The sequence below is a fragment of the Carassius gibelio genome, chromosome A4 (assembly GCF_023724105.1).
Source record: "Carassius gibelio isolate Cgi1373 ecotype wild population from Czech Republic chromosome A4, carGib1.2-hapl.c, whole genome shotgun sequence".
In the NCBI taxonomy this organism is placed as follows: Eukaryota; Metazoa; Chordata; class Actinopteri; order Cypriniformes; family Cyprinidae; genus Carassius; species Carassius gibelio.
The window spans coordinates 7,744,884-7,772,544 of NC_068374.1; the positions used below are offsets into that span (position 1 = coordinate 7,744,884).

General features: G+C 36.2%; 1 protein-coding gene across 1 annotated transcript; it reads left to right on the forward strand.

The window, feature by feature from the left end:
- The first annotated feature begins 4,252 nt into the window (after nucleotides 1–4,252).
- LOC127967999 (oocyte zinc finger protein XlCOF20-like) lies at nucleotides 4,253–27,588 on the forward strand. The gene is made up of 2 exons (XM_052568798.1): nucleotides 4,253–4,366; nucleotides 23,433–27,588. The coding sequence occupies exons 1-2, from the start codon at nucleotides 4,282–4,284 to the stop codon at nucleotides 24,692–24,694; spliced, it is 1,347 nt and encodes a 448-aa protein (XP_052424758.1). The 5' UTR covers nucleotides 4,253–4,281; the 3' UTR covers nucleotides 24,695–27,588.
- Nucleotides 27,589–27,661: the final 73 nt, after the last annotated feature.

Sequence of the window (27,661 nt, forward strand, 5' to 3'; positions counted from 1 at the left end):
AAATGATAACTGAATGAATCATTGACCGATTCTGAACGAATCATTTTGGTGAACGAACTGAAAATGAACGAATCTCTGGAAAGAATCATAATTTCCACCACTAATGCAATGCAGAAGCAGCAGCGAGAGTGCGTTATTGTAATGCAAAAGCACATTAAAATAATGCACAAGTGTGAATCCCTCTGTGCGCACGCAGATTTCCTTTGCTCTGTCACAAAACCAGGCGTGCTTGCCCGGAGAGAGTGTGTGCACTTAAAACTTGTCTCCTCTCACTTAAACTGTGTCCTGTGCACTCACAACTCTCTCTATGATGATGTGCTAGATATTCATTATTTTCGCAAGTTTTTATTTCTAGCCTTTTACTGAATGCAGTGTGAACGCTCTGATCCGTTAACATGGGCTCGGAAAAAAGGCGCATCACATATTATTATACAGTTTATGCATAAGAAACTTTTATCCAAAACGACTTACAAAAGAGGAACAAATTACTCCAGAGTCAGTCACAATGCCAGGTTTATTTTATAACAATAATCAAGTGCTAAGATTATCACAAATTAAACAAGATTTTGATGCACATCTTTCTTATTAAATTGTTGTATTCCAACTCTTACTACACATGAAAGACAATCACTTAAGACACTTTGCTGTAAACCTATTCCACATAATAATATTCATTAAAACTGTATGTTAACACGTAGGAGCTTGCTGCATGAATGATTGCGAAAGCGTGCGCACGGATAATTAATTCGTGGGTACAGATTCTAAAAAATCTGAGCGCACGGATTGAAAATTCAGTTAATCAGTGGGCACGATTTGTTAAACCGAGGGAACAGTTTAAAAATTTGGGAGTATGGTTTATGAACTGACAGGACGGATTGCAAAACCAATATTTTTTTTACTCCTACAGGTGACGTGCGGGGCTCCATTCATTCGAACTAGAAAGACACAGCTCACATTTGACTAAAAGGTTTTGTCTTTATGCTTAAGAGCATATGTCCACTTTGAGAAACTCGTGTTGCTCAAAACGGAAACACGTCCACAGTGCGTCTGGTGTTTACAGTGGTTGGCATCCTCCAATCAATGCGTCGCTGCTGCAAACAGGTTAGGCTGTAGGCTACACTTCAGGCAAAATTAATTAATTAAAAATAGTAACGGACAATGCACCATGTGGTAATGGTTACGGAGTTAACTTATTTAAAAAGTAATGCGTTACAGTATTAGTTACTGTCAAAAGTATCTGCGTTACAGTAATGCGTCACTAATAACGCATTACTGCCTAACACTGGCTAAGTCTGAGGTACATCACCTCCATTATGACGTAATACATAAAAGCTAAATTTAGCAGTTATGGCTCCACCTAAAAAAAAAAAAAAAAGTTCTGGCTGCACCTGTCCTGGCAGGATTCTCCTCTCGTCAGCTCTCTTCTCGCACCGTTGCTATGTGAAAGAGCGCTAATCGGGAACCTCTGGTGGCAGATTAAGGAAATCCTGTGAAGGCGGAGGATCTCATACACTTTGCAGGACCCTTCGTGCACTTCGGAGACCTGGTCTTCTCAGTGTGCACAAAAAAAAAAAGTGGAAAATCACCTGAGGTCTCATTGATAAAACACTCTGTAGATTTCATCCTAAAAGTGTACATAGGTAAAAAAAACAAGATGTACGCCAGAACCTGCACAAAACTTTTTTTTTTTTTATCCCAGTCATGGGAAAATTGTGCGTACGTACATCTCCATCTCGTCTCCTCCCCGAAATAACCATATAGGAATGAATGGAATTCACTGGAAAACTGAAAGTTGTGTTTTTATTACATTTTTTTTTTTTTTTTTTTTTATGTACAAAATCTGAGACAATCCAATAAAGATTTATACCCAAACGAAGGGCAGAGACTACAGAATATCCCCAATTCAGAAAACACACACATGCACAAATACACAAACGGTACACACACTCCCACAGAACACATTATAATATGTTACATGTTTCTGCTGGAATATGAGTGTTGAGGTGGAGATCAATATAGCTTATATAATTTATACCTTCTACCAAAACAGGAATAGAAAAACCTCTATTAATTCCCGCCATACGATGAATCATATTCCAAACCTGTTTAACAGTAGTCTCAGAACCAAGAGTGCCACAGAACTTCTGCCAACTCTCTCTCGTCACACACTTTATAACCTTCCTAGCCTCAGCTCACCGTTCCTTATATTCAACAACAAAGCTCTCAACAGGACATCTGCCACAACACAACTGATGGTCCCAACCCCATTTATAAGGGAAGAAATCACACTTATTAAACCTGACAGGGCACACCTGTGAAGTGAAGACCATTTCAGGTGACTACCTCTTGAAGCTCATCAAGAGAAAGCCAAGAGTGTGCAAAGCAGTAATCAAAGCAAAAGGTGCTACTTTGAAGAACCTACAATATGACAGATTTTCAGTTGTTTCACACTTTTTTGTTATGTATATAATTCCACAGGTGTTAATTCATAGTTTTGATGCCTTCAGTGTGAATCTACAATTTTCATAGTCATGAAAATAAAGAAAACTCTTTGAATTCGAAGGTGTGTCCAATCTTTTGGTATATATATATATATATATATATATATATATATATATATATATATATATATATATAATAGAAAACAGGTATTTTAAATTACACTATAACTGTAAATTACTATTACACTGTATTTTGATCAAATAAATGCAAACTTTGTGAGCATTAGAACTATAATCTCTCTCTCTCTCTCTCTCTCTCTCTATATATATATATATATATATTGATGAGTAGTATACAGATCTTGATTGAAGATTGAAGATAGAAGAAGCACAAAATCACTTTTACAGACTTCTAAATTAAAAGTTCCCTCCTGGTGGAATGACCTCCCAACTCAGTCCTTCGCCATCTTCAAGATTCGGCTTAAAACCCATCTCTGTCTTTAACACTCACTATTCTAATTCTATTCTTTAAAAAAGTGCCCCATTTAGACTTAAACGCTATTAATTTACTTGTTTTCTCAAACTAAATAAATAACACTTACTGTTCTATTCTTTTTGCATTCTATCTATTTTCCTTTTATTATACAATTAACAAAAGCAAAAAGGCATCTAACACTAGCTTTCTCTATTCTATCTGTTTTCTTTTTATTATATAATTTAAAAAAAAACTTGCTACGTGAACTGCGTTTAAGCTAACTGAGACTTGTTATAGCACTTATATATCATTGCTGTTTTGTTACATTTGATTGCTTCATTTGTCCTCATTTGTGAGTCGCTTTGGATAAAAGTGTCTGCTAAACAACTAAATGTAAATGGATATAAATACAAACACATGCATGTATATATTTAAGAAATAACCTTTTAATATAATGCACTTTAACTAAATAAAGATTAAATTTGATTTATTGCCTGTTACATTCTGAGGAGAAACTGAGATTGAAGATGATTATATTGACATGATAATTCAGTTGATTAAACAGTTAAATATTTTTGCTGTCTTCGATTGCTCCAGTACTGTATTACATTTGTTTTTAAATGTAAAATTATATGTTTTTTAGAAAAAAAAGACTTTTATTTTGCTCTGGCGGTGTGACGTCATAAGGCTGCGCGCTCTCACGCGTCTGTGATTCGGCTGAAGAAAGGTTTGTGATGTTAATAGTTTAAAGTGTTTCAATCGACTAAACTCATTTAGAGTCGTATATTATTACACTGTGAAAACAAGTCTGAACCCGTGTCACATTGTTATGCTTTAACTAGTGTTATTAATGATGGTTAATGCTTGTAAAGTGCTCCCGAACAGAAGTAAGAGTGCGTCTCATTTCGCTCCCTATATAGTGAATCAGTTCATTTTAAACAAGACCTCGGTTACTGGTTAGTAGTGTTGGAGAAAACAGCAATGAATCAATTGAATCGCAAAATGATTCAGTGATCTGACGTCATCTGCTGTTTAAAACAGAGTAAATGCGATGAAAACAAACACAAACCTGTTTAATGATTACTTTTACTAACCAACTGCAAATGTTTTCCTGAAAGTGAAATCTATTAAATATAATCTACACATCAATCAATACTAAATATACGTCTTAATACACATGTAAACCAAATTCTGTCCTTTTATTAATTTGATTGCTAATGTTGTTTTTAATGTCATACATTTTAAGTCCATTAACTCTGACTCCCTTAGCAGTGTGCTGACTACTGAACTAGAGCTGATTATTTCTGTTAATTATTCTCATCTTAATCACAGATAAACTGAGGTCCATGTGAAACTTTTATAAAGATGGAGTTTATTAAAGAGGAGAGAGAAGATGTGAAGTTTAAAGAAACATTCAGAGTCAAACATGAAGAGACTGAGGAACAAACAGGTTAGTTTTTATTCTCAAAATTGAACTCAGTTGATCATTATTAAAATGTCCAGCTCTACAGAACACATTAAACTCTAGTGTTGATATTTCCAGTTATTAATAAAAGTAGTCTTAACAGAAGGCTATTATATTATAATAAAAAAAAACTATTTCTGTGAAAGCAACAGTTAGTTTCCTAATTGTGAAAAATTATGTGATTGTGAATCCCTCCATCAAGATCAAGATAAGTGGAGATTTGTTGTTGTTTTTTGGCTTGTGACTTGATCTTTTGAATTTAATACAAAACTGCTATTACAAAACTGAACCTAGTGTAGAGGAAAGTGTTTCTAATGTTTTAGACCTAGATGTCTGTAAGAAACCAGTTCTGCTGGGTCGAAGTCTTGTGGTCCTCTAACATGATTTTTGATGAGATGTTTGATAACTGCCAGCTTAAAGATACAACTGCAATCAAAATTATTACACACTAATACTGTAGAAATGCAAGCTTTTCTAAGGATCTAGAATTTCATAAAATTGCATCTATAACAGTTTACTTGCATATAGGGCTGTGCGATATGAAAAAAAAAAAACCTATCATGATTTTATCAATTTTGCAATTTCAATTTTAATCACTATTTTGACACACACAGACATGCTTTACAGTCATAAATGCATCAGTATAAATTTGAAACATATTTCCAAAAGAAAACCAATGAGAGCTTTATCAAAAAGTTGTAACATGTCTCTAGAACAGACTCGAGTCAAAATAATCACTAAGTAAAGATGTCAAAGAAATCTAGACATATGGCAAAATATTATAATAAAAAAATAAATTAAACCCGTGTTCAGGGAGATGTTTTTTTTTTTTTTGCCATGCATCGGTCATAAAGCTCACTGTAGCGGTGCCTCGGGTGTTATATGTTTTGCCCAATATATAGGGCTGTGCAAAAAATGAATGCGATTTTCATGCACATCTCATCAGTAAAGACACTCCTGTAATTAGAAGTATATCTCCAGCACGTGTTCAGATCAGGGTTGCCAGGTTTTCACAACAAATCCTGCCCAGTTGCTTCTCAACGGGGTTAAAATATACATTTTTTAGCAGGTTGCCTTGGTAAAATTCGCATTTTAGGGGCTAAATATCACGTCATTTGTATTGGGGTCGCTTTGACCCGCGGACATGAAAAACAACCACAGACTTGGCAACACTGGTTGGCATTTACTACACCGAGCCGTAATTCACTGACAATCTACACAAGGCGATTCTTTGTCGATTTTGAAAGCGATTTTGTGTTAGTTGTCGGTAGACTACGGCTCTGTGTAGTAACTGCCGCTCCACCTGAACCAGTGTTGCCAAGTCTGCGGTTGTTTTTCATGTCCGCGTTTTGAAGCAACCCCAATAACGTGATATTTAGCCCCTAAAATGCTAATTTTACCAAAGCAACCCTGCTAAAAAACGTATATTTTAACAGGACAGGATTTGTTGTGAAAACCTGGCAACCCTGATCTGAACGGACGTGCTGGAGATATTACAAGAGCGTCTTTACTAATGAGATTTTTGCACAGCCCTACCAATATATTTATTGCCCAAGGTTCACACGTACTCCATCTGCAGTGCTTTTACAGTAAGTTATGTGTACGTGATTCAGAAGCAGCAACGAGACCGCATTATTGTAACGTGAAAGCACATAAAATAGTTCACGAGCCCGAATCTATCCACTCACACACAGATTTCCTTTGCTCTGTTAACAAAACCAGACACACGTGCTCCGACAATAGACTGTGTAAGGCTCAGATACACACTGCCTCACAACGTGTCTCCTCTCGCTCAACCTGTGTCCTGTGCACTCACAACTCTCTCTGTGCTCATGCGCAAGATATTACATCTTTTCGCACCTTTCTATCTATAACCTTTTCTGTTCTCATCTTTTTACTGCGTGCAGTGTGACCGCTCTGATCCATTAACATGGGCTCGAAAAAATGGCTACGCATCACAGTGTGTGTGAACCTGGAGTTATGCATATGCCCAGTCTGCTCTGTTCTCGCGCTAGGAGCGCTGCATCCTGATTGGTTCAGATAACATACTGCGGGAGGTCGGGACTGTGGAAAATCGTGCTATAAAGCGATTTAGAAATCGTGCACACTCAAATTGTGTTTTTATTTCGATTTCGATTAATCGCACAGCCCTACTTGCATATTAAATCATCGGCACTTATTTTTATGATAGGGAATAGGGATGCACAGGTTGACCGGCCATAAATCGGAACCGGCCGGGTTTTCCGGAAGTGCGCTCGTGTCCACAGACTACATTGTAATCGTTCACTATGTCATTTGTGTGGAAGTATTTCGAAATCTGTGCACAGGACACGGGCAGCCGATCAGTACTGGAAGTGCAGAGCTACATGTCTGAGGCACAGATAGCAGGAAGTGAACAGCCGTTGGTGTACTGGCGCACAAATAAGAGTCCCTTTCCTGCGCACTGAAGCTGCGCGAGCGTATACTGTACCGGTCCGCGCCCTGAACACGAGTAGACCATGAAGAGATGTTCAGATCAACTTCTCACATGTTGGATGAGAAACGAAACGGACTAAACTGACAAAACTGAAATGTTTTTTTTTTTTGTTTTTTTTTTTGAACTTGCATACATGTTTGAAAAGCCAGAAATAAACGTCAGGTCTGCATTAGGATGATTATTTTAATTTTACCTTAAAATTACATAGACTTTGTTTGATTTAAAAATCACCTGCTGTAGCAGACTGACAAAAAGTGTTTCATTCATCCAATTAAAACATATTAGGGTAAAGATACACATCTATTTTTTTTTACTTTAGACAATAAGTTATTTATTTTTCATTGGCTCAAGTAAAGAAATATGAATCATTACCCCAATTTTTTTTTTTAATTGGATGAATGAAACACTTTGCATCTTTGTTTTATTCGCACAAACATTATTTGATTTTAACATTTTGGAAAATGTATTTATATAGCATACTTTTATTTAGTCTCACTGGTAAAGACCTTTTTTTTTGTTTAAAAGCAAATTTAAAAACTAAAATACTGAATGCTGATTAAGAAACATGTTATTGAATGTGTGTTGTTTGGATTGTAGAACTATGCAGTTATTGCCTTTAATGTCACATGGTTACACTTAATCTTTTAATTTAAGGCCAGTTCTTTGTAGTTTCAACCCAATTCAAAAACAAAAGCTAAATGTTGATGTCTGTACCATCTGTGTTTGTATTGAATGTAGGCTACTATACTGTGCAGTTACTGCTGTTAATTTCAGATGATTACAGTTTAAAATACCGTATTAAATACCAAATATCTTGTTTATGCACACTTTCCTTCTTTCTTGTTTGTTGCTTAAAAGATAAAAAAAAAATCGGAAATCGGTATCGGAATTGGCCAGTTTGCTTGTAAAAAAACGGTATCGGAATCGGCCATGAAAAATCATGATCGGTGCATCCCTAATAGGGAACAGATTTTAGAAACTATTAAAAACAGAATTAGCTCTTTTAATAGGGCCCTATTGTAACAATTTAAATGCAAAGTGTAAAGTGCACGGCACAGGTGCACTCAGGGCGTTTCCAAATCCACTTTTGCTATTTTAACGACGGAAAAATGTTCCGTGCGCTGGGGTGCATTTTTGGAATGGGTTTTCTCTATTTTCTATGAATAAGTAATGGTCGTAATGTTTACATGGTGGAAAAGCTGAACACTTCTAATCTAAGAAATCTATCTGCTTGTGTGCTAAATTAAAGCACGTGAGCAGATCATCTACAGGACAAGCAGGAATCCACCAAAGCTCCCCGTGATGAGTCTTTTAATTTGTGTGTGTGTTGGCACAATTGTTCAATTAATTTGCCAATTTCATTCATCTTATAAGTAGTAATAGGTTGAACTGAAAAACAGGGTCTGACTGTATTGTATATTGTTATTGAAATTTCATAATGTTTCACTTGATTATACATTTAGTCAGGATTTAAAGTTTGGAAAAAGTCTAACTAGTAAAATGTTTTACACGTTATGTGAAAACTAATACAAGTATATAAATAATTAAAAGAGACTTACTCATGTTTATGATCTCTGCTGAATAAAGTGCTTCATTCTTTTTTTCTGAGGAAATCCAAATCCTCAACCACATCACATCTTTTTTGGGGTGATTTATGTCTTATTCCTCTCATCCCGAAACAAACAGTAAAATAAAAAAACTTGAAGAACAGTCTGGCTGCTTTTTCTTCTGTATGGGCGTATTCAAGCAGCGCGCTTCAGTTTGAATCTGAATAGCGCGGGGGCGTGGTCACATTAGAAGATAATAAAGGCAGACGTGAAAAACAGACATCGCGTTGTTTTCCTATGGATTACTTTAACACAGAATATTTGTTTTCGGTGGCACTTATTTAGTTTAAAAGCAGACATGTCAAGCTTTCTATAGATATCTCTCTCACGTCTCTTCGTTGAGTATTCACGTTACAGTTACAGTTCATTTTAATGACACGTGTCTAAATGAAGATTAGCGCAGACAAAGGCTGCAGACAGCACACCTTGTTTGTTATCTTTATTTTGTAAATGCACAAAGTTCTGTTGTTATTATGTCTGTATCCAAAAAAAAATTAGACCCTTTACAGATTTAATTGATCTATTGAACTTATCTTTACTGTCAAAACTGAAAGTGTAATTTAAGTTCTTTTCGTGGTTATCAGGAGAAAATGCCTCATAACGCGTATCTGCATTAATCGACTCCAGAGGGTTAAACTCAACCTTGTGAAGACAGAATGAGTTGTGGTCTTTGCCAACCCAGCACCTCATCACAACTTCTCTATACACAGGGTTCCCACCCTTCTTGAAAGTACTTGAAAGTGCTTGAATTTCAGACATATGGATTCAAGGCCTGGAAAGTACTTTAAAACTAACATAGGTCCTTGAAAGTGCTTGAATTAAATTTGAAATCAGTTTTGTTTGTGCTATTTTTTAAATTGTCCAATATGTGCTTCTGTCAAAAACAGAACTAAACAGGGGAGGTTATCTGTTTGATCTCTGACGCGATCGTGCGCAGCACCACAAAGTTGATTCTGTGCTTGCTTGATCTAATATTTTTTTTTTTTTTTAGGGCCGGGACTTTAACGCGTTAATTGAGATGAATTAATTAGACAAAAAATAACGCATTAACTATGATTAATTAATTACAGAAAAAAATTCCCGCATTTATAATAACTTATTTTTGCACCGTGGAACGTTTCTCACTGGATGAGTTTCGGCGGACCGACATAGTTGCCATGTCCGCTTATAATACGCGACTTTGTGCTTTTTTTTTTTTTTTGTAAGTCGCGTTAAAACAGCACGGGTTGCGTTTTTTTGGGCTTATTAAAGAATATATGGTTGCTTGTTAGGAAAGTCTGACAAGCAACTTTGTTTTCTTTACATCTATGGTGTACATTGATACTGATACATTGATTAACACTGTCTGCTTACAGATATAGCCAAATCAGTGCAATCATATAAGTGCTGTGGCGTAACATTCGTCAAAACATTCCGCTGAATCCGCCCCCTTATCCCCTCATTGGAGTAAAATCACTTTCAACGTGCAGGCGGCGCGCTCTATGATCTACAGAAAACACGTATTTCAGTTTCTACAAACAATGCCTCCAACGAAGTGGAGAATTTTATTTTATTAAGCTAAATATGTTACAGCTCCCCTTAATGCTCTTGTCTTTCCCTTCTTGTCTTTTTGTCCTTTTCCTTCTCTCCAATCCGATTCAGCCTCACAGGTGATCGGAGATGAGGAAAGTGCGTTCTCTCCGCTTTGTTGCAGTTCCCAGATTTTTTTTATTTATCCTTTTTTTCCTAATCAGTTTATCCTTTTCTAATAAAGCAGTGGTTTTAGTTTAATATGTTGCAGGCTCATTTATTGTTAATAAATTATGATGCGGAAAATAAATAATCAAATAATATTGGGCTTGTTTTTGAAGATCCATTTGCTTTGCTTATTTGTCTCGCGAGAGTTGGCAACTGTGCGGACCGATTATACTGGAGCACCAACTAGCGTTCGCATATCACCGCAGCACATGGAGCCTCAAGTATCACCTCAACGCAAAACATATAGCAGCTAGCGTGGACTTTACACTTTATGTTGAACTATGTATTATTTTGTTGGTGCAACAGTTTATGTTGAACTCTTTATTGATTTGGCCAAGGTTATTGAGAGTTGGACTTAGTATGTTATGGCCTCTGAAGCAACAGAGAGATGTTTTCTAATAGTCAGGGTTTCCAATGTTCTGAATGTAATTGACAGTATTGTGTTTTACTTAAAAAACACTTTACAGAAGGTTCCAGGACCTATAAGCTTCCTGAATTGCTGAAATGTACTATTTCTAAATATGCTATTGCTACACTTCATGGCAAAAATTGCACTGGTCTGCTAGACTTGGTTGAACAAAAATAAACAATATTTTGTTGCTTATGTAATCAGTCATTATTCAATGGTACACTATAAATCCATGTGAAAAAAAAATACTTCTCACTGTTCTCAGGTCAAATATTTATATGCGATTAAAATGTGATTAATTTAGATTAATTAATTACAAAGCCTCTAATTAATTAGATTATTTTTTTTAATCGAGTCCCGGCCCTAGTTTTTTTAAATGTTGTAAATTTAAGTAGCAAATGAGAATAGCTAAAAAAAATCAATGCATATATTTTGAGACAATAGGTCTTCTTTATGATTTTCAGTTTTGTTTATGATAATTAAAGCAACGGTTTTTAAATAACGAAAGAATATGTCAATTTATGGTATTTGGTGTAAAATGCGCCCCCGCTGTAGCGACTAAAGGCTCCATGATTAACGTGATAATTAATAGACTGCTGATTTTTCCATTTGCTGACATGAGATGGTTAGATTCAGTTGCTTAATACCATATTATGTTGGGTGTCCTTGGAGATAATCACCATGTTTAGAATGAAACCATCATATTTAAAAACATGATATTAATAATGTGTACGCGCCGCGCGCTTCACATGGATGATTATATATCTATAGCATGTGGGCGTGGTCGCGTAAGAGTTAGTGAAGGGAGACGTAAAAGACTGGAGATCGTGTTGGTTTCATATGGATTACTTTATTACTTAATATTTGTTGTCAATAAGACTTGCTTAGTTTAAAAGTATTTCTCTAGAAATATCTCTCATATCTCCTTGTGGAGTATTTGTTGAGTTTCAGTTCATTTTAATGATGCATTTCTAAATGAAGATCACGCAGACCAAGGCTGCAGACAGCACACTATGTTTGTTTTCTTTATTTTATAAATGCACAAAGTTTTCTTATGTGTGTATACAAATAAAAGTAGACCCTTTACAGATTCCATTGATGTATTGCTCTTACCTGTACGATCAAAACTGAAAGTGCAATTTAAGTTATTTTTGGCGATATGCCACAAAACGCTTAAATGCATAGACTGAACAAAAAAATATTTTTATTTTTAAAATGTGCAGAAAATAGTACAAACTCTGCTAAAGTGATTGTTTTGAACAAGTATTAACTTAAACATTAAATAAATAAATAAATAAATGAATTTTTAGGGTTAGTTCTCCCAAAAATTATTTGTGACATTGACATTACATTTAGCTGACGCTTTTATCCAAAGCGACTTACAATTGCTGTATATATGTCAGAGGTCACACGCCTCTGGAGCCCGGGTCTCTCACACCAAAGGCATGTGTCTTATCCACTGTGCCAACACCACCCCATTATGTCATTAATAACTCGCCCTCATGTTGTTCCAAACCCGTAAGACCTCCTTTTATCTTCGGAACACAGTTTAAGATATTTTAGATTTAGTCAGAGAGCTCTCAGTCCCTCCATTGAAACTGTGTGTACGGTATACTGTCCATGTCCAGGAGGTATGAAAAACATCATCAAAGTAGTCCATGTGACATCAGAGGGTCCGTTAGAATATTCTGAAGCATCGAAAATACATGTTGGTCCAAAAATAGCACAAACTATGACTTTATTCAGCATTGTCTTCTCTTCCGTGTCTGTTGTGAGAGAGTTCAAAACAAAGCAGTTTGTGATATCCGGTTCGCGAACGAATCATTCGATGTAACCGGATCTTCTTGAAACAGTTCACCAAATCGAACTGAATCGTTTTAAACAGTTCGCGTCTCCAATACGCATTAATCCACAAATGACTTAAGCTGTTAACTTTTTTAATGTGGCTGATACTCCCTCTGAGTTAAAGCAAACCAATATCCCGGAGTAATGAAGAGAGTGAAGAGAGAACTGAAGATGAACACAGAGCCGAGCCAGATAATGAACGAAAGATTGATTCGTTCTCTAGTCAAAATCCGGTTGCATCGGGTTTCAGATCACCAGTATTGATTGGAAGTTCGGTTCTTTTCCGCGAACTGGTTCTTCCGGACAGTTCGATTCAATAAACCGGTTGAAGAAAACGGTTCACCGTTTCTTTTGCGCTCGAAGTAATGACGTCATTTGCGATGATTGCCCTTGATTCAAACCTTCGGTTTACCTGGGCTCATAACATTAGCACAGAATCAGTTCAGAATCAATCATCAAAAGAATCAGTTCAGTTCAGACGCTCTGTGTGTCGGTCTGCTTCACGCTGAATCACACATGCGCAGTATCATCAGCTCTTCGGTTCACGAATCGGACGCGTCTGACAGAAACGGTTCTTGACTCGACAACGAGTCAGTCTATTGTTCGTTATCTGGCTCGTCTCGGTGTTCATCTTCAGTTCTCTCTTCACAGCAGTTCAGTCAGTGTACTGTTTGAGTACATGAATTACTCCGGGATATTGGTTTGTTTTATCTCAGAGGGAGTGTCAGCCACATTAAAAAAGTTAACAGCTTAAGTCATTTGTGGATTAATGCTTATTGGAGACGTGAACCGGTTTAAACGATTAAATTTGATTTGGTGAACTGGTTCAATCTAATCATTAGTTCACGAACCGGACATCACTGGACAGTAAACACAGTTTCAACGGAGGGACTGAGAGTTCTCGGACTAAATCTAAAATATCTTAAACTGTGCAGAAGATGAACGGAGGTCTCACGGGTTTGGAATGACATGAGGGTGAGTCATTAATGACATAATTTTCATTTTTGGGTGAACTAAACCTTTAAGTATTACCTATGGGGCTGTGTGGGCCTTTTACCCCATGCTGGGGTGCCTCTTCCCCCATGTGTGGGGTAAAAGGCCCCTCTTGCCACCACATACATTTATAGGATTTTTAAACAAAACAAATAACTTGAATTAATAATTCAATCAGTTGCTCCGATAATAGTCAATACAAAAATATTTTTGTATGTATTATTTTGTATGTATTATTTTGTAATATAACATATTTTAGGTGCAGTGAATAGCGCAGTTTTTCTTAAGGTGTGTCTTTAGCCCCGTTGTACCCTACCTCCTGCGTTCCTGTAATGTGTGTCCTGCTCCTGTATATGGCATATAATTTTCGTTTCTAACCACGAGATTTGCGTCCAGCGGGAACCCAGTTCCAAGGTCTAGCGCATTAACCTATGGAGAAGCAGTGATAATCAGGCTATCAGTCTCAATGCCGGGAAAGTGCAAATTCAATGGGATTTACAATAAAAAAGGGATTTACAAAATAATTTTAACACGTCTCCAGAGGCATAGATTATGCAGGGGACATGTCCCCCCACTTTATATCACAGAAATGTGTCCCCTGCACTTTTTCGGTCAAGTGTGTTCGAATAGATGTTTTCAAGAGCTGGTGTGAATAAATATAGATTTAAACTCAGAGACAGGACCGTCTGCGCATGACATGATATTTCATTCGGACCCAGAAGGCGAGATGAACATCAAGGAGCGCTAAACTCTCATGAAGTGTGTTTCATTCACACTCGAAGACGGAGGGTGCTCTTGCTCAGAAAGTCATACCAGGAAACTCCTAATATGGACAAAAGCATCCAGCTATTGCTGTATGAAAACAGTTGTTTTCACAGAAAAACAGACACTTTTGGAAACACGAACACAATTGCGACAATATATGTTTTTTTCAAGTCATCTCCAGCAGGTGATAAATAAAGTAGCTATATGAACAATGCAGTACTAATTGCATTTATTACAGTATATAATCTCTTCTGTTCACCAGGCCTGCATTTATTTGATCCAAAGTACAGTAAAACTACAATTTAGAAAAATTTTACTAGCCTATTTAAAATAACTTTTCTATTTGAATATATTTCTAAATGTAATTTGAGATTTTAAAGTTGAATTTTTAGCATCAGTACTCCAGTCACATGATCCTTCAGAAATAATTCTGATATTCTGATTTGCTGCTAAAAACATAAATGCTGAATTTTGGATCCTTCTATTCATCAAAGAATACTGAAAAATGTACTCATCTGTTTTAAAATATTGATCATCAGCAAATCATCATATTAAACTGATTTCTGAAGGATGAGACACTGAAGACTGGAGTAATGATGCTGAAAATTCAGCTTTGATCACAGGAATAAATGACAATTTACAATAAGTTATTTTAAATAGTAAAAATATTTCACAATTGCTTTTGCTGTACTTTGGATCAAATAAATGCAGCCTTGTTGAGCAGAAGAGACTTCTTTCAAAACATTAAAAATTTTATTAAAAAACTGTAGACTGGTAGACTATATTGATTACAGAAATGTTACATTGTAATGTTTTATATTATATTGCAATGTTGTGTGTGTGTGTGTAATATATATATATATATATGTTTGTGTATAAATGTATATATGTGTGTGTGTGTGTGTCTGTGTGTGATTTCTGTCCCCCTCACTTCTGAAAAGATGGCTATGCCCCTGCACGTCTCTATTGAGTGAATGTGCAAATGTGCAAATGTTAACAGGTTTTACTGTTATTAAAACATTTAACAACTTTTTATTTAAAAAATGCTGAGACAAATTATTTCTTAATTTAAAAACTCTTTAAAAACCAGTGTAATGCATTTTTTTTATCAATATTTCAGAAACTGCATTTGAATATTACAAGTATTGAATTTAATGGATTTCAAGTCCTTTAAACACGACTGTCTAAAACGGTTTAATTTTATAAAACCTACACATTCAAAACATCATTATTACTCTGACATTTCTTTATGTAAATATTAAGTTCAAGTGAAATGGTAAGTACAGTAAGGACTTTCTTGATGTGCTGGGGTTGTGAATTTCAAAGGTGATTGATTTAAAAAAAAAAATGGTGCTTTAAAAAGTCCTTGAATCTGGTGTTCATGAAAGAGTGGGAACCCTGTATACAGCTAGGATCGTCCACCATTGCTCCTTCTAGGACAGACAGGAACCTTAGAGTTGTGACTGATGATCAGCTAAGCTTCACAGATCATATTACTACAACGGCTGGGTCCTGCAGATTTGCTTTATACAACATTAGGAAGATTAGACCCTTCCTATCAGAGCAGCCCACACAGCTCTTGTTTTCTCCAGACTGGACTATTGTATTTCTCTCTTAGCAGGCCTTCCGGCATGTACTATTGAGACTCTGCAACTGATCCAGGATGCTGCGTCAAAAGTAGTCTTCAATGAGCTTTTTTAAGGCTTGTTACAGCACTTGAATACTGTTACCCTTATATAGGTCTGAATTGCTTCTATTTGCTATTTTCATTTGTATGTGTTTTTTTTTTATGTAATGTATATGTAACTATCTTCTAAACTAAAAAGAAAAATGTGTGATCTTTGGCGTATGCGACACCATGAACTAAATTACCCTAATTTAAAAACAAAATTACTAGGGTTGTGAAATACTCCAAAACTAATCTAACAACAAGAACACCAATCTAATCCAAAATCAAAGCAAACAGCAATGTAATAAATCAGATCAGAATTGATCTGAAATAAAAACCTTTTGTAACATTATATGCAATACCATGAAAAGGCTTGTCAATATAATTTTTATTTTAATTTTTTTATTGGGGTGGGGGGTTATTGTAGAAATTAATACTTCTATTTAGCAAGGATGCTTTAAATTGACATGCATTTATAATGCTACAAGAGATTTATATTTCAGATAAATTCTGATCTTCTGAACTGATTTGCTGCTTATGATTATTATCATTATTATTATAATTGAAACAGCTGAATATATTTTTTTCAGGTGTCTTTGATGAATAGAACATCAAAGACACCTGAACAAATTATATTCAGCTGTTTCAATAATAATGATAATGATAATAATTATGTCTTTTGGAGCAGCAAATCAGTATATTAGAATGAAATGATTTCTGAAAGATCATGTGACTGGAGTAATGATGCTAAAAATTCAGCCTTGAAATCACAGGAATAAATTACATTTTAAAATATATTAAAATAAAAAAGTTTTTTAAAATAAATAGTTACTGTTTTTTGCTGTACTTTGGATCAAATACATGCAGGCTTGATGAGCAGAAGATACTTCTTTAAAGACAATGTTACTGTTCAAACATGTTTGAGTGGTAGTGTATATTGTGAATAAAATGGTTTATGAAAACATCTAATCACTTAACTTGATTTTGACTCTTATCCTTGTTACACACTTACGAAAGGAGATGTTATGCAGAATGATGTGTCCTTCCGTTAATTTTCATATAGTACTTAAATGGTTTCTCTGTCATCTCATTTTGTCAAATATATCTATTTGTATAAATTAATTATATAATAATTGTATTTACATAATATTATTTCCCAAAGCTGAAATGATTAGACTATCTTTTATTTATTTATGTAAAACAGTATTTTAACTGTCTAAGATAAATCTAAGACATATAAACTAGGGCCGGGACTTTAACGCATTAATTGAGATGAATTAATTACACAAAAAATAACGCGTTAACTAAGATTAATTAATTACAGAAAAAAAATTCCCGCATTTTTAATAACTTATTTTTGCACCGGGAACGTTTCTCACTGGATGAGTTTCGGCGGACCGATTATACTGGAGCACCAACTAGCGTTCGCATATGACTGCAGCACATCGAGCCCATAGACAGTAAAAGAAAGATCGAGCCTCAAGTATCACCTCAACTCAAAACATATAGCAGCTAGCGTGGACTTTACACTTTATGTTGAACTGTGTATTATTTTGTTGGTGCAACTGGCACTTTATGTTGAACTCTTTATTGTTTTGGCCAAGGTTATTGAGAGTTGGACTTAGTATGTTATGGCCTCTGAAGCAACAGAGAGATGTTTTCTAATAGTCAGGGTTTCCAATGTTCTGAATGTAATTGACAGTATTGTGTTTTACTTAAAAAAACACTTTAAAGAAGGTTCCAGCACCTATTTCACGAGTTTCTGAAATGTACTATTTCTAAATTGTATCTAAATATGCTATTGCTACACTTAATGGCAAAAATTGCACTGGTCTGCTAGACTTTGTTGAACAAAAATAAACAATATTTTGTTGCTTAAGCTTATGTATTCAGTCATTATTCAATGGTATACTATAAATCCATGTGAAAAAAAATTACTTCTCACTGTTCTCAGGTCAAATATTAATATGCGATTAAAATGCGATTAATTTCGATTAATTAATTACAAAGCCTCTAATTAATTAGATTAATTTTTTTAATCGAGTCCCGGCCCTAATATAAACTAATCTAACACATAAGCACACACACACTAACACATTCACACAAGTTGCAGGTAGATCGAAAGTTAGGGAAAGATGAGTTTAAGAGAATGGAAATGTGGAATCCCAAGTTTACAGCAATACGTTAAATTGCATAGACATGAACAACCATCAATCACTTAATTAACCCTCACATTGAGTTCCTCTATGAGGTTAAAATTATATTAGATACACCAGTACAAATGTCTGAAAGTACATTGCCTGTGCAAAGGTGTCCCTTTGTTGTCGTTGAAAGGGGGTTTCCGATGTCGCTGATTGGCTGGAAGTTCAGTAATCGCTGAAGTGACGTCTTGGGAAGCCCGTGGTTGGGCGTTGGCTGAAGATGCAGAGTTGTGTGGCTGGTTGAAGTTGAACTCGGTTACAAAACTTAACTCAGAACACAAAACTCTCAAATGGAAAAGAAAAGAAGTAAAGTTTTACGAGACTAGGTGGTGTTTCTTCTCATTGTAGCTAAGTAGCATCAGGCGTGCAGGCCGAAGCACGCTAGAACCGCGCTCAAAGAACAGTGATGACAAACATCATGGCTAAAAGCTAGAGCTAAGAAGCAAAAGCTAAAAGCAAACTAAAAGCAGGCATGACTAATAGCAGAAGCTAAACGCATAGCTAAAAACTAAATGCAAGATTTTATGGTGTCCTAAGTATTTAAACTGGCCTGTTGGCCACACCTCAAATGTTGTCTTGACCAATCAGATATTGTCTTGGCTCGGGGGTATCATAAATCATATGTTATCTTATCAAGCACATGGTCCGAATTTTCCCGCTCTTGCAGGGTCTAATTTTGGACATGATTCCTAACAAGAATATGATACATTTGACAAATAACTGATGGTCATGACTGTTTCAAGCAAGCAGATTCAATCACACACATACCAAACAGGATTATGAATCTTTAAGCACAGCCCTGATCGACTCTTTAATCGTCTGGTTCGAGTCAGATCGGCTACAATCGTTAGAATAATTGACTATCAAAATAATTGTTTGTTGCAGCCCTAATTTTTAAGTACTTAAAGCAGAACCAATAAGGGAGCTCTTGATAATTGTTGTGACACAGCTCTTGTAAATTAACATTACTTTTTGTTTGTTGTCTATCTGTTAGAAGCCAAGTAATCTCATATTACATTAATTTATCGACCTTGCAGATGCCATAATCACACACAAACACTCACTCTCTTTTTTTTATGGTGGGCGTTTACACAGTTGGTTAGAGCAGAGCTGATTGGGGAGAACGGAGGTGCCCTCACTCTATTGGTTAGTAAGACTGTCACTCAAGGCTGACAGCTCTGGAACAGAGTAATATCATGTCGCAGGCTTAACGATTAGCAAAATCACAATGTCTCAGATCGCGATTGTGATTTGATTAATTGGTGAAGTGAGGATCATCATAAGACCTTTGTGATGTTAAATTGTGAAGATTTTGAGTTTTCATCAAGGGGTGTCTCTCTGGCGGCCTCACAAATTTTGTTGTTTTGTTGTGAAACAGGAAGTTGCTGTAACTCAGGCAAGCAATGTCTAATCTGCCCCAAGCTTCACATGTTTGACAAGAGTCCTGTCCTGAACACATCAACATAACCCGTATTCGGTTATAGCTATAGCGCCACCTACTGGCAACAAGGAGTGACATGGTTAACACTGTTTAGGAACATATTAAAAAGTGTCAGCAAGTGCTAAATAGGCTGGCAACATGCTAGAAACATAATAAAACATGCTAGCAACACTTAGGTAAGTGCTAAAGCATGCTACTAATGCAGTGATAAAGAAAGTTGCTGTATCTAAGGCAAGCAATGTCCAATCTGCCCTAAGCTTCACATATTTGACAAGAGTCCTGTCCTGAACACATCATCATGCCCAAATTCAGTTATAGTCATAGCGCCACCTGCTGGTAACAGGAAGTGACATGGTTTACATTTATGGACTTCTAGCAACATAATAAAAAGCATCAACAAGTGTGTAATAGGCTGGCAACATTTTAGAAGTATGCTAAAAGCTAGCAACACTTAACTAAGTGTTAAAACATGCTATTAATGCAGTGAAACTAGAACATTACTATAACTTGTCCATACAATGTCCAATCTGCCTCAAACATTTGATTAGAGTCCTGGCCTGAAAACATCTAAAGGCTAATATTAAATTATAGCGCCACCTGCTGGCAACAGGAAATGTTGTTATTTTAAATAACCTAATCCTCAGGTCATTTGACTTAATGCTTGGTGATTAAATATGCTTTAAGGATTCAAGTGTGCAGACAGTTTATTATTTGAGATTTTCAGTCTTGTTTGTCTGGCACCTTGGTGATCGTGAGTGCGGTGTAACTCCTCCTATATAACTTAAAATTATAACATAAACTTATAACATGTATAACATAAAATTTCTGATCTGCCCTAAACTTCACGTTTGATAAGATTTCTGGGCCTGTACTCATAAAGATTCTAAGAATCCTCTCAGAAAACTCTTAATTTAGTTTAAAACCTTTTACGTTGGAGTCTTAGCTTAAGAGCGATTAGGGATCGATCTGAGAGCAACTCTGAGTAAGGAAAAGACAAAAACTTTCATCTTAGTGAGAACGCGGGGTTGACCCCGTTGCTATGTATGTTAGCCCAGTTAGTGGATGAACACAAGGCCATTCTTAAAGGAAAATTCGGACCAGGTGTCACAGCAAGGGACAAGAAGCAGACATGGGAGCGTATAACACAAACTATTAACGGTTCATTCCCTCTGCTTGTGCGCACCTATAAATTTGCTATAGTGTTGCACGGTGCACCGATGCTTCAAAAGTATCGTCATACGTCACGATACCTAAATTTATTAGTATTGATACTTCAAAGAATGACTGAGTTCCAGATTTGAAAGAGACGTATTTCATGTTGGTGAAACGCACGCTTCCAGTGCCTCCCTATGGACGTCTGTGTGTTTTCTTTTCACGCAAGCAGCAAAAAAGCACTACAGCGAGATGTCTGCATTAATGGCTTTACAAAACTGATTTGACTTTACTAAAATGTGTGCATAATCACATTAAATAGTTTAGATAAGTTGTTCAGATGAACAAAGCACGAGATTTTTTTGCATAATTGACATTTTAATTGTTTGGTCAGACAGTTCATATATAATATTCACATTAATCGGGGCTTAAACATGGAGTTATGTTCTGTATGCTAAATATGAAAATGAAAAAAGCGTATCTGCACAGCACCTATAACTTGCTTTGTATCTGCTGATTGCTGATCGAGATTTACATGCTTGGCTCACTCATTTCATTCATAAACGAGATGTATCAGATCATTCAGCTCGTTCACGAATGAGAAGGTCCCTCGATCTCGTTCAGTGAAGGGCAGATTCGTTCACTACATTCAACAAATCACATGCTCTGTCACATCTTGAGTAACTCTTTGACAGGATGAAGCAGTTCAAAGAGCTGTTCACGAGCTGCGCATGCGCTGCTGTGGAGGGAGGAACTTTTACTGTCTATGGGAACTTCAGTGAACAAGAGAGTCTAGTAGCAACGTATCTTCCGTGATGTCCCCGATGCGCGGGTCCGGATGGGTAAAGAAATGTTACTTTATTTTTGGGCTGGGGCGGGCCAAATAATTTCATAAAAGCGGGACCCGCATCACTAGACTGCATCTGCGAGCACAAGTGGTACTGTGGCCGCCGGTCCACGACTGGTAGAAAAAGATGACGCTCACTAAAGATGACGCTCATTAAAGCTCACTGGCTTTAGTTTTCTCCTCTGAAAGAAAAGGTTGCATAACTGACAGAATAAGTTACAATATCTAGATAATGCTGCTACATTTTATTAGCTTTTTTTTTTTACTTGAATGCCATTGCTTAAATTGATATTATTTATCTTTTGACATTTAAACTTCTGAGTTCAGAATCATTGTTTAATATAATCGCTGTTCATATTTTTATTCAAAGTTCAGAATCAAGATAAATTTATTACTCTAATGTTTCTTATGATAACTGAGTTAATGCTGCTAAATGTATTATTTCTTTACCTTGAATGTCATTGCTTTATTTATTTATTTATATTTCATATTTTGTTCAAATGTTTAATATATCTGCTGTTCATAAGTTCATTTATTAGTGAGTTATATGATTAGAATTTTGTCCCGGTTTTAAAATAAAGCACAGCAATGATATTTGAGAGTGTATTTTCCCTTTTCAGGAAAAGTATCGAAAAAGTATCGAAATCGCAATTCTTGACTAGGTATCGGTATCGAAACAATAATTTTGGTATCCTGACAACACTAGTCTGCTATATTCATAAATGCAGTTTTTTTAGCCTGCAAGGAGGGAATATCCAGTGGAAACTAAATGAACTGCGACACAATAAGATGTTCTGAAAGTGCTGTAATTGTTTGTGTGATCACTCTGCTTGCAGAAGGTTGTGACAGACCCAAATCATCACTATTGAATTGTTGCATTTTCCCAGTTGACAAATATTGTAATGTAGTGATTACTTTAATTTCTGGCGCTATGACATTTCTGCGCTGTGTCAGAGATGTTAGCACGTCTCTAATAAGATCAGTCACAAACATGATCCCTGCACGATCTAATCTATAGCGTCTTATTAACTCACTGTCATTGTCTGCAACACATTTCTTCTGCCTCTTCTTCTTTCTGCCATTTTCTCCTCTGCTAAAGAAACTCTTAAGCATCTTAAAAGTCCTCTTCTGTGCTCCTAACAAGTTTGACCTTAAGATCCCTTCTGAATTACTTTTCTCTTTACTAGGATTTTTTCTTTAATTTTAAGAGTAAACGCCCACATTTCTAAGAATTTTCTTAGAATTTTGTCACTAGGAGCTACTTTTTGCATTAAGATTCTTTATGAATACGGGCCCTGGTCTCAACTGATCTTTAGGCCAATATTTATTTAGTCTTAGCGCCACCTCTCGGCAACAGGAATTTACTTCTTTTACACTAACTTAAACATGCAATGTCTAATCTGACCAAAACTTTGCATGTTTGGAAAGAGTCTTGGCCTGAACACATGTACATTTACTGTTGGCAGCAGGGAATGTGGCTCAAATATTTACCATTTTATAAGCATATGGCCCAATGTTCGCTGTTCTCCTATGGCAACGGGTGGTGCTGAGCCCGGGTGCGAGGGCCCTTTCATCGCTTCTTGCAGCTTTAATTGATATTTTATCTGTATTTAATGTTCTACCGTTAGTGTTACCTGTCTGCACCGAGCGTCTTAGAGTAATGCAATTAAATTCTCTGTATGTATGTACTGTACATGTGGAAGAATTGACAATAAAGCAGACTTGACATGACTTACGTTGTCTATACATTAATTTGGAGATTCAATGTGAAGTTGACAATATATACAATAACTTATTTTCTGAAAATATGCAATTAATATTTTTTTAATCGATTGACAGCATTAGTCTAAATGTTTAGATGTCAGTTGTTTTGTGTAATTAAACCAGTATTTGTCTCTTTTTACCTCAGACCTGATGGCACTGAAAGAGAAGAGTCAAGGAATGAATGAAACAGAAGAGAAAGATCAAAATGAGAAACATCATGATTTCAAAACTGAAGAAAAATCAATTAGTTGTTCACAGACTGAAAAGACTCAGAAATTACAAACTAAAACCCTTAATTACAACATAATTCATATTGGAGAGAAACCTTACACCTGCAAAATGTGTGGAAAGTGTTTTACACATAAAAATAACCTTAAAGTCCACATGAGTATTCACACTGGAGAGAAACCTTACACCTGCAAAGTGTGTGGAAAGTGTTTTACTCTGAAAAATCACCTTAATGTCCACAAGAGAATTCACAGTGAAGAGAAACCATTCATATGCCCTCATTGTGGAAAGAGATTTAAACAGATACGTACCCTTAATGTCCACATGAGGATTCACACTGGAGAGAAACCTTACACCTGCAAATTGTGTGGAAAGTGTTTTACACACAAAAATACCCTTAATGTCCACATGAGAATTCATACTGGAGAGAAACCTTACACCTGCAAATTGTGTGGAAAGTGTTTTGCACATAAACGTACCCTTAATGTCCACATGAATATTCACACTGGAAAGAAACCTTACACATGTGAGCTGTGTGGAAAGTGTTTTACACAGAAATATCACCTTAATGTCCACAAGAGAATTCACAGTGAAGAGAAACCATTCATTTGCCCTCAGTGTGGAAAGAGATTTAAACAGATAAATAGCCTTAATGTCCACAAGAGAATTCACACTGGAGAGAAACCATTCATATGCCCTCAGTGTGGAAAGAGATTTACACAGAAATATACCCTTAATGCCCACAAGAGAATTCACACTGGAGAGAAACCATTCTTATGCCCTCAGTGTGGAAAGAGATTTACACAGAAATATACCCTTAATGTCCACATGAGAATTCACACTGGAGAGAAACCTTACACCTGCAAAGTGTGTGGAAAGTGTTTTACACTGAAAAATCACCTTAATGCCCACAAGAGAATTCACACTGGAGAGAAACCATTCATATGCCCTCAGTGTGGGAAGAGATTTAAACAGAAAAATACCCTTAATGTCCACATGAGAATTCACACTGGAGAGAAACCTTACACCTGCAAATTGTGTGGAAAGTGTTTTACACATAAAAATACCCTTAATGGCCACATGAGAATTCACACTGGAGAGAAACCTTACACCTGTGAGCTGTGTGAGAAGAGTTTCACACGAATTGGAGAGCTTAAGATTCACAAGCATTCACAGTGAATTAAACAGAAAAATACCCTTAATGTCCACATGAGAATTCACACTGGAGAGAAACCTTACACCTGCAAAATTTGTGGAGAGTGTTTTACACAGAAAAATCACCTTAATGTCCACATGAGTATTCACACTGGAGAGAAACCTTTTATCTGCAAACTCTGTGGAAAGAATTTCTCACATAACATATACCTAAAGAATCACATGAGGATTCACAACTAGAGAGAGTCCGTTCGCATGTGGTCAGTGTGGATAGAGTTTCAGATATAAAGAAAGCCTTAATAATCACATTAAGTTTCATTCAAGAGAGAACAGTTTTAAATGTCATCAGTGTGAAATGAGTTTCACAGAGAGGGAACATCTTAAGAATCATGTTAAAATTCACGTCTGAGAAAAGCCTTTACTGTGCCATCTCTGTGGAAAGAGAACTTTGCTCAACTGGAGGAAGCCTCAAGAAACACTTGAGAATTCGGCTGGTCTCCATGTTTGGAAACCTATAGTCCCAGTCAAAATCAGTCAGTCCAGTATGGGATGACAATGGCAAAGAAAACACTATTTTGAAGATGTGGAAGAAAGTTTGTACACAAATTTGAGATGTGGCTAACAGAGTTTAGCAGTGTGCTACATATGGAGAAATTCTGATGTGAAATTGCTGGTAAACTGAAGAGATTCTTACAGATATGGAAACTCTTTTAAATATCTTGAAGGTGATAACTGATTATTCATTTCAACACTCTAGACAAGGGATAGGCAACGATGGTTCTGGGTACCACTGTCCTGCAGATTTTAGCTCCAACCCTAATCAAACACACCTGAACAAGCTAATTAAAGTCTTCAAATTTACAAGGGCTACAGGCAGGTGTTGGTTTTTTCAAGGTTTGAGCTAAACTCTGTAGGACATCGTCACTCCAGGACCACGTTGCCTATCCCTGATCTGGACATATTGTCTGTGTGGTGTGAAAGAGTATGTCTAGTAAGGTTATCAAGCAGCTATTGAATAATTGGATAATATTTTGTACTGGAATTTTATTTTATATAGCCCCCCTCCCAATTTTAGAAAACATTTGAGGCATCATAAAGAAGAAGATGTGACAAAGAAGACCTAAAAGAGTTGACATCCAAACAATTTGACCAATAACATGCAGGTATTGTTCATAATTGACCAATTGTGGGGCTGGGCGTGAGAGGGTGAGAACTACAAGGAACGATCAAAGCGGTCCAAACGTGTTTGTTCTGTCGTTTGACCAATCTAAAAAAGACACCAAAGTAGGATCGAGAGAGCAAATCGAAAGCATTAGGAGCTGTCTGCTCTGCTCTCTATAGCTCATGAATGTCACACAACCTGGATATTTTAGGCAATATTAAAATCCTGGCCAGGACGTGTCCCGTATGAACGGCGCATGTGGCCACTCTATTGAGAATAAACTGCTTACCTGTGCTCCCACTTTCCAGTGATCACTCCGGTGTATTCTCCTGTTTTCCTTGTCATCCAGTTGTCATCGTGTGTATAAGTGCTCCATGTGTGGTTGTAGCTCCATGTAGCTTCGCTTTTCTGTTGAATCTCCATCTTACTATCACTCTCTGTTGTCTAAAGTGATCAAATATAAACCTAATTCCCACCATATATTATCTATCAAACTAATCTGACCATTCGCTTTTAACTTTACATTGCAAATGCTTTGCCCATACACCGCATTAGCATTCGTTAGCTTGTCATTCACATTTCCACTCACGCTTAAAAAGTGCTGGCTAATGCTAAACATAAATACAGTAAGTATAAATACAGTAAGTTCTAACATCATTCTAACTAATGATGTTAGAATTTTCCCCAGTCGGAGATCACTAAAAATAACATTAAACTGTTAACCTGCACCCCGACGCGGGCGTCCTCAATGCCCCTCAACTCGCAGGTGTCAGTGTTTATGAATAGATTAAATGAAACGGGAAAAATTTAATCTTGACAAACTATGTATCATTATAAACGTCTAAGCCTCAAGCATCGACGACAGATCGCTGTTTTTGAATGGAAAGCTTATAAAGAATGTATTTGACTAGATTTGTGTAAGCAGTACACATCAAAACATGCACAATGGAAACGCAGTACATACCAGATTCGTCGTTACAACGAGTCATAAACACATCCACAGCTGTAAATCCCAGTTTAGTTAGAAAGGTAAGGGTCCACTGAACGACATCTCATGGAGCACGTTTAGTCCAATGAAGCAATAACATTGTAATATGCATCATAATTCCTTTGTTTACATTTCAGTTCTTCAGCATCAGAACTGTTTGCGTCCGTTATGGAATAACTCATGGTCAGAAACTGTATCTTGGTAGTAAAAAAACGGCATGGTTTTGCAGCGTACAGTGTCACAAACAGAATGAGATGATTCACCAGAAAAAAATTATGAATGAAAGATAGGCGAAAGATAGTTTATTTGAATTTTGTCTCATGGCGGCTCGTGACGTGCTCTGATTTGAGCCCAAATCAGCTCGCTATTACTGTATGATAACGGCTATCAAAGTGAACGTGTCTATCAATAGAGAGAGTGGATTATTTACTTTATGGCACCTTTGTGTTATTACCATCTGTATAAGTGGCCATCAGCACATCAGCCCTTATTTTCATTGTAATTCATTGTAAATGCTGCATTTCTAGCAATCTCAGGATGTTCTGTAATTGGCAAATAAAGGTAAATCTTTTTTATTATTATTATTCTTACTCAAGTTATTCTTACTGTATTTTTTAGTGCTCAAATAAATCACTTATATGATGTCTAAGTTTCTGTCTAGTGTTTTATAATTGAAAAAAAAACCTATGCAGTGGTATGTTTAATGACTAAATAGTTTGTAGAAGCCTTCAATACTATTGGTAAATATTTTTATATTTGGGGGGTGGGGGGTCTAGACATAGTCTCATAAAAATATCTAATTTTTCATGCTATCTTATTCAGATTTGAAATCTAAACTCAT

Excerpts from the sequence above, each read along its gene's own strand:
- LOC127967999 (XM_052568798.1), top strand. The coding sequence starts at position 4,282 with ATGGAGTTTATTAAAGAGGAGAGAGAAGATGTGAAGTTTAAAGAAACA. Across the intron at positions 4,367-23,432 it reads AGAGACTGAGGAACAAACAG|ACCTGATGGCACTGAAAGAG; the intron begins GTTAGTTTTTAT and ends TTTTTACCTCAG.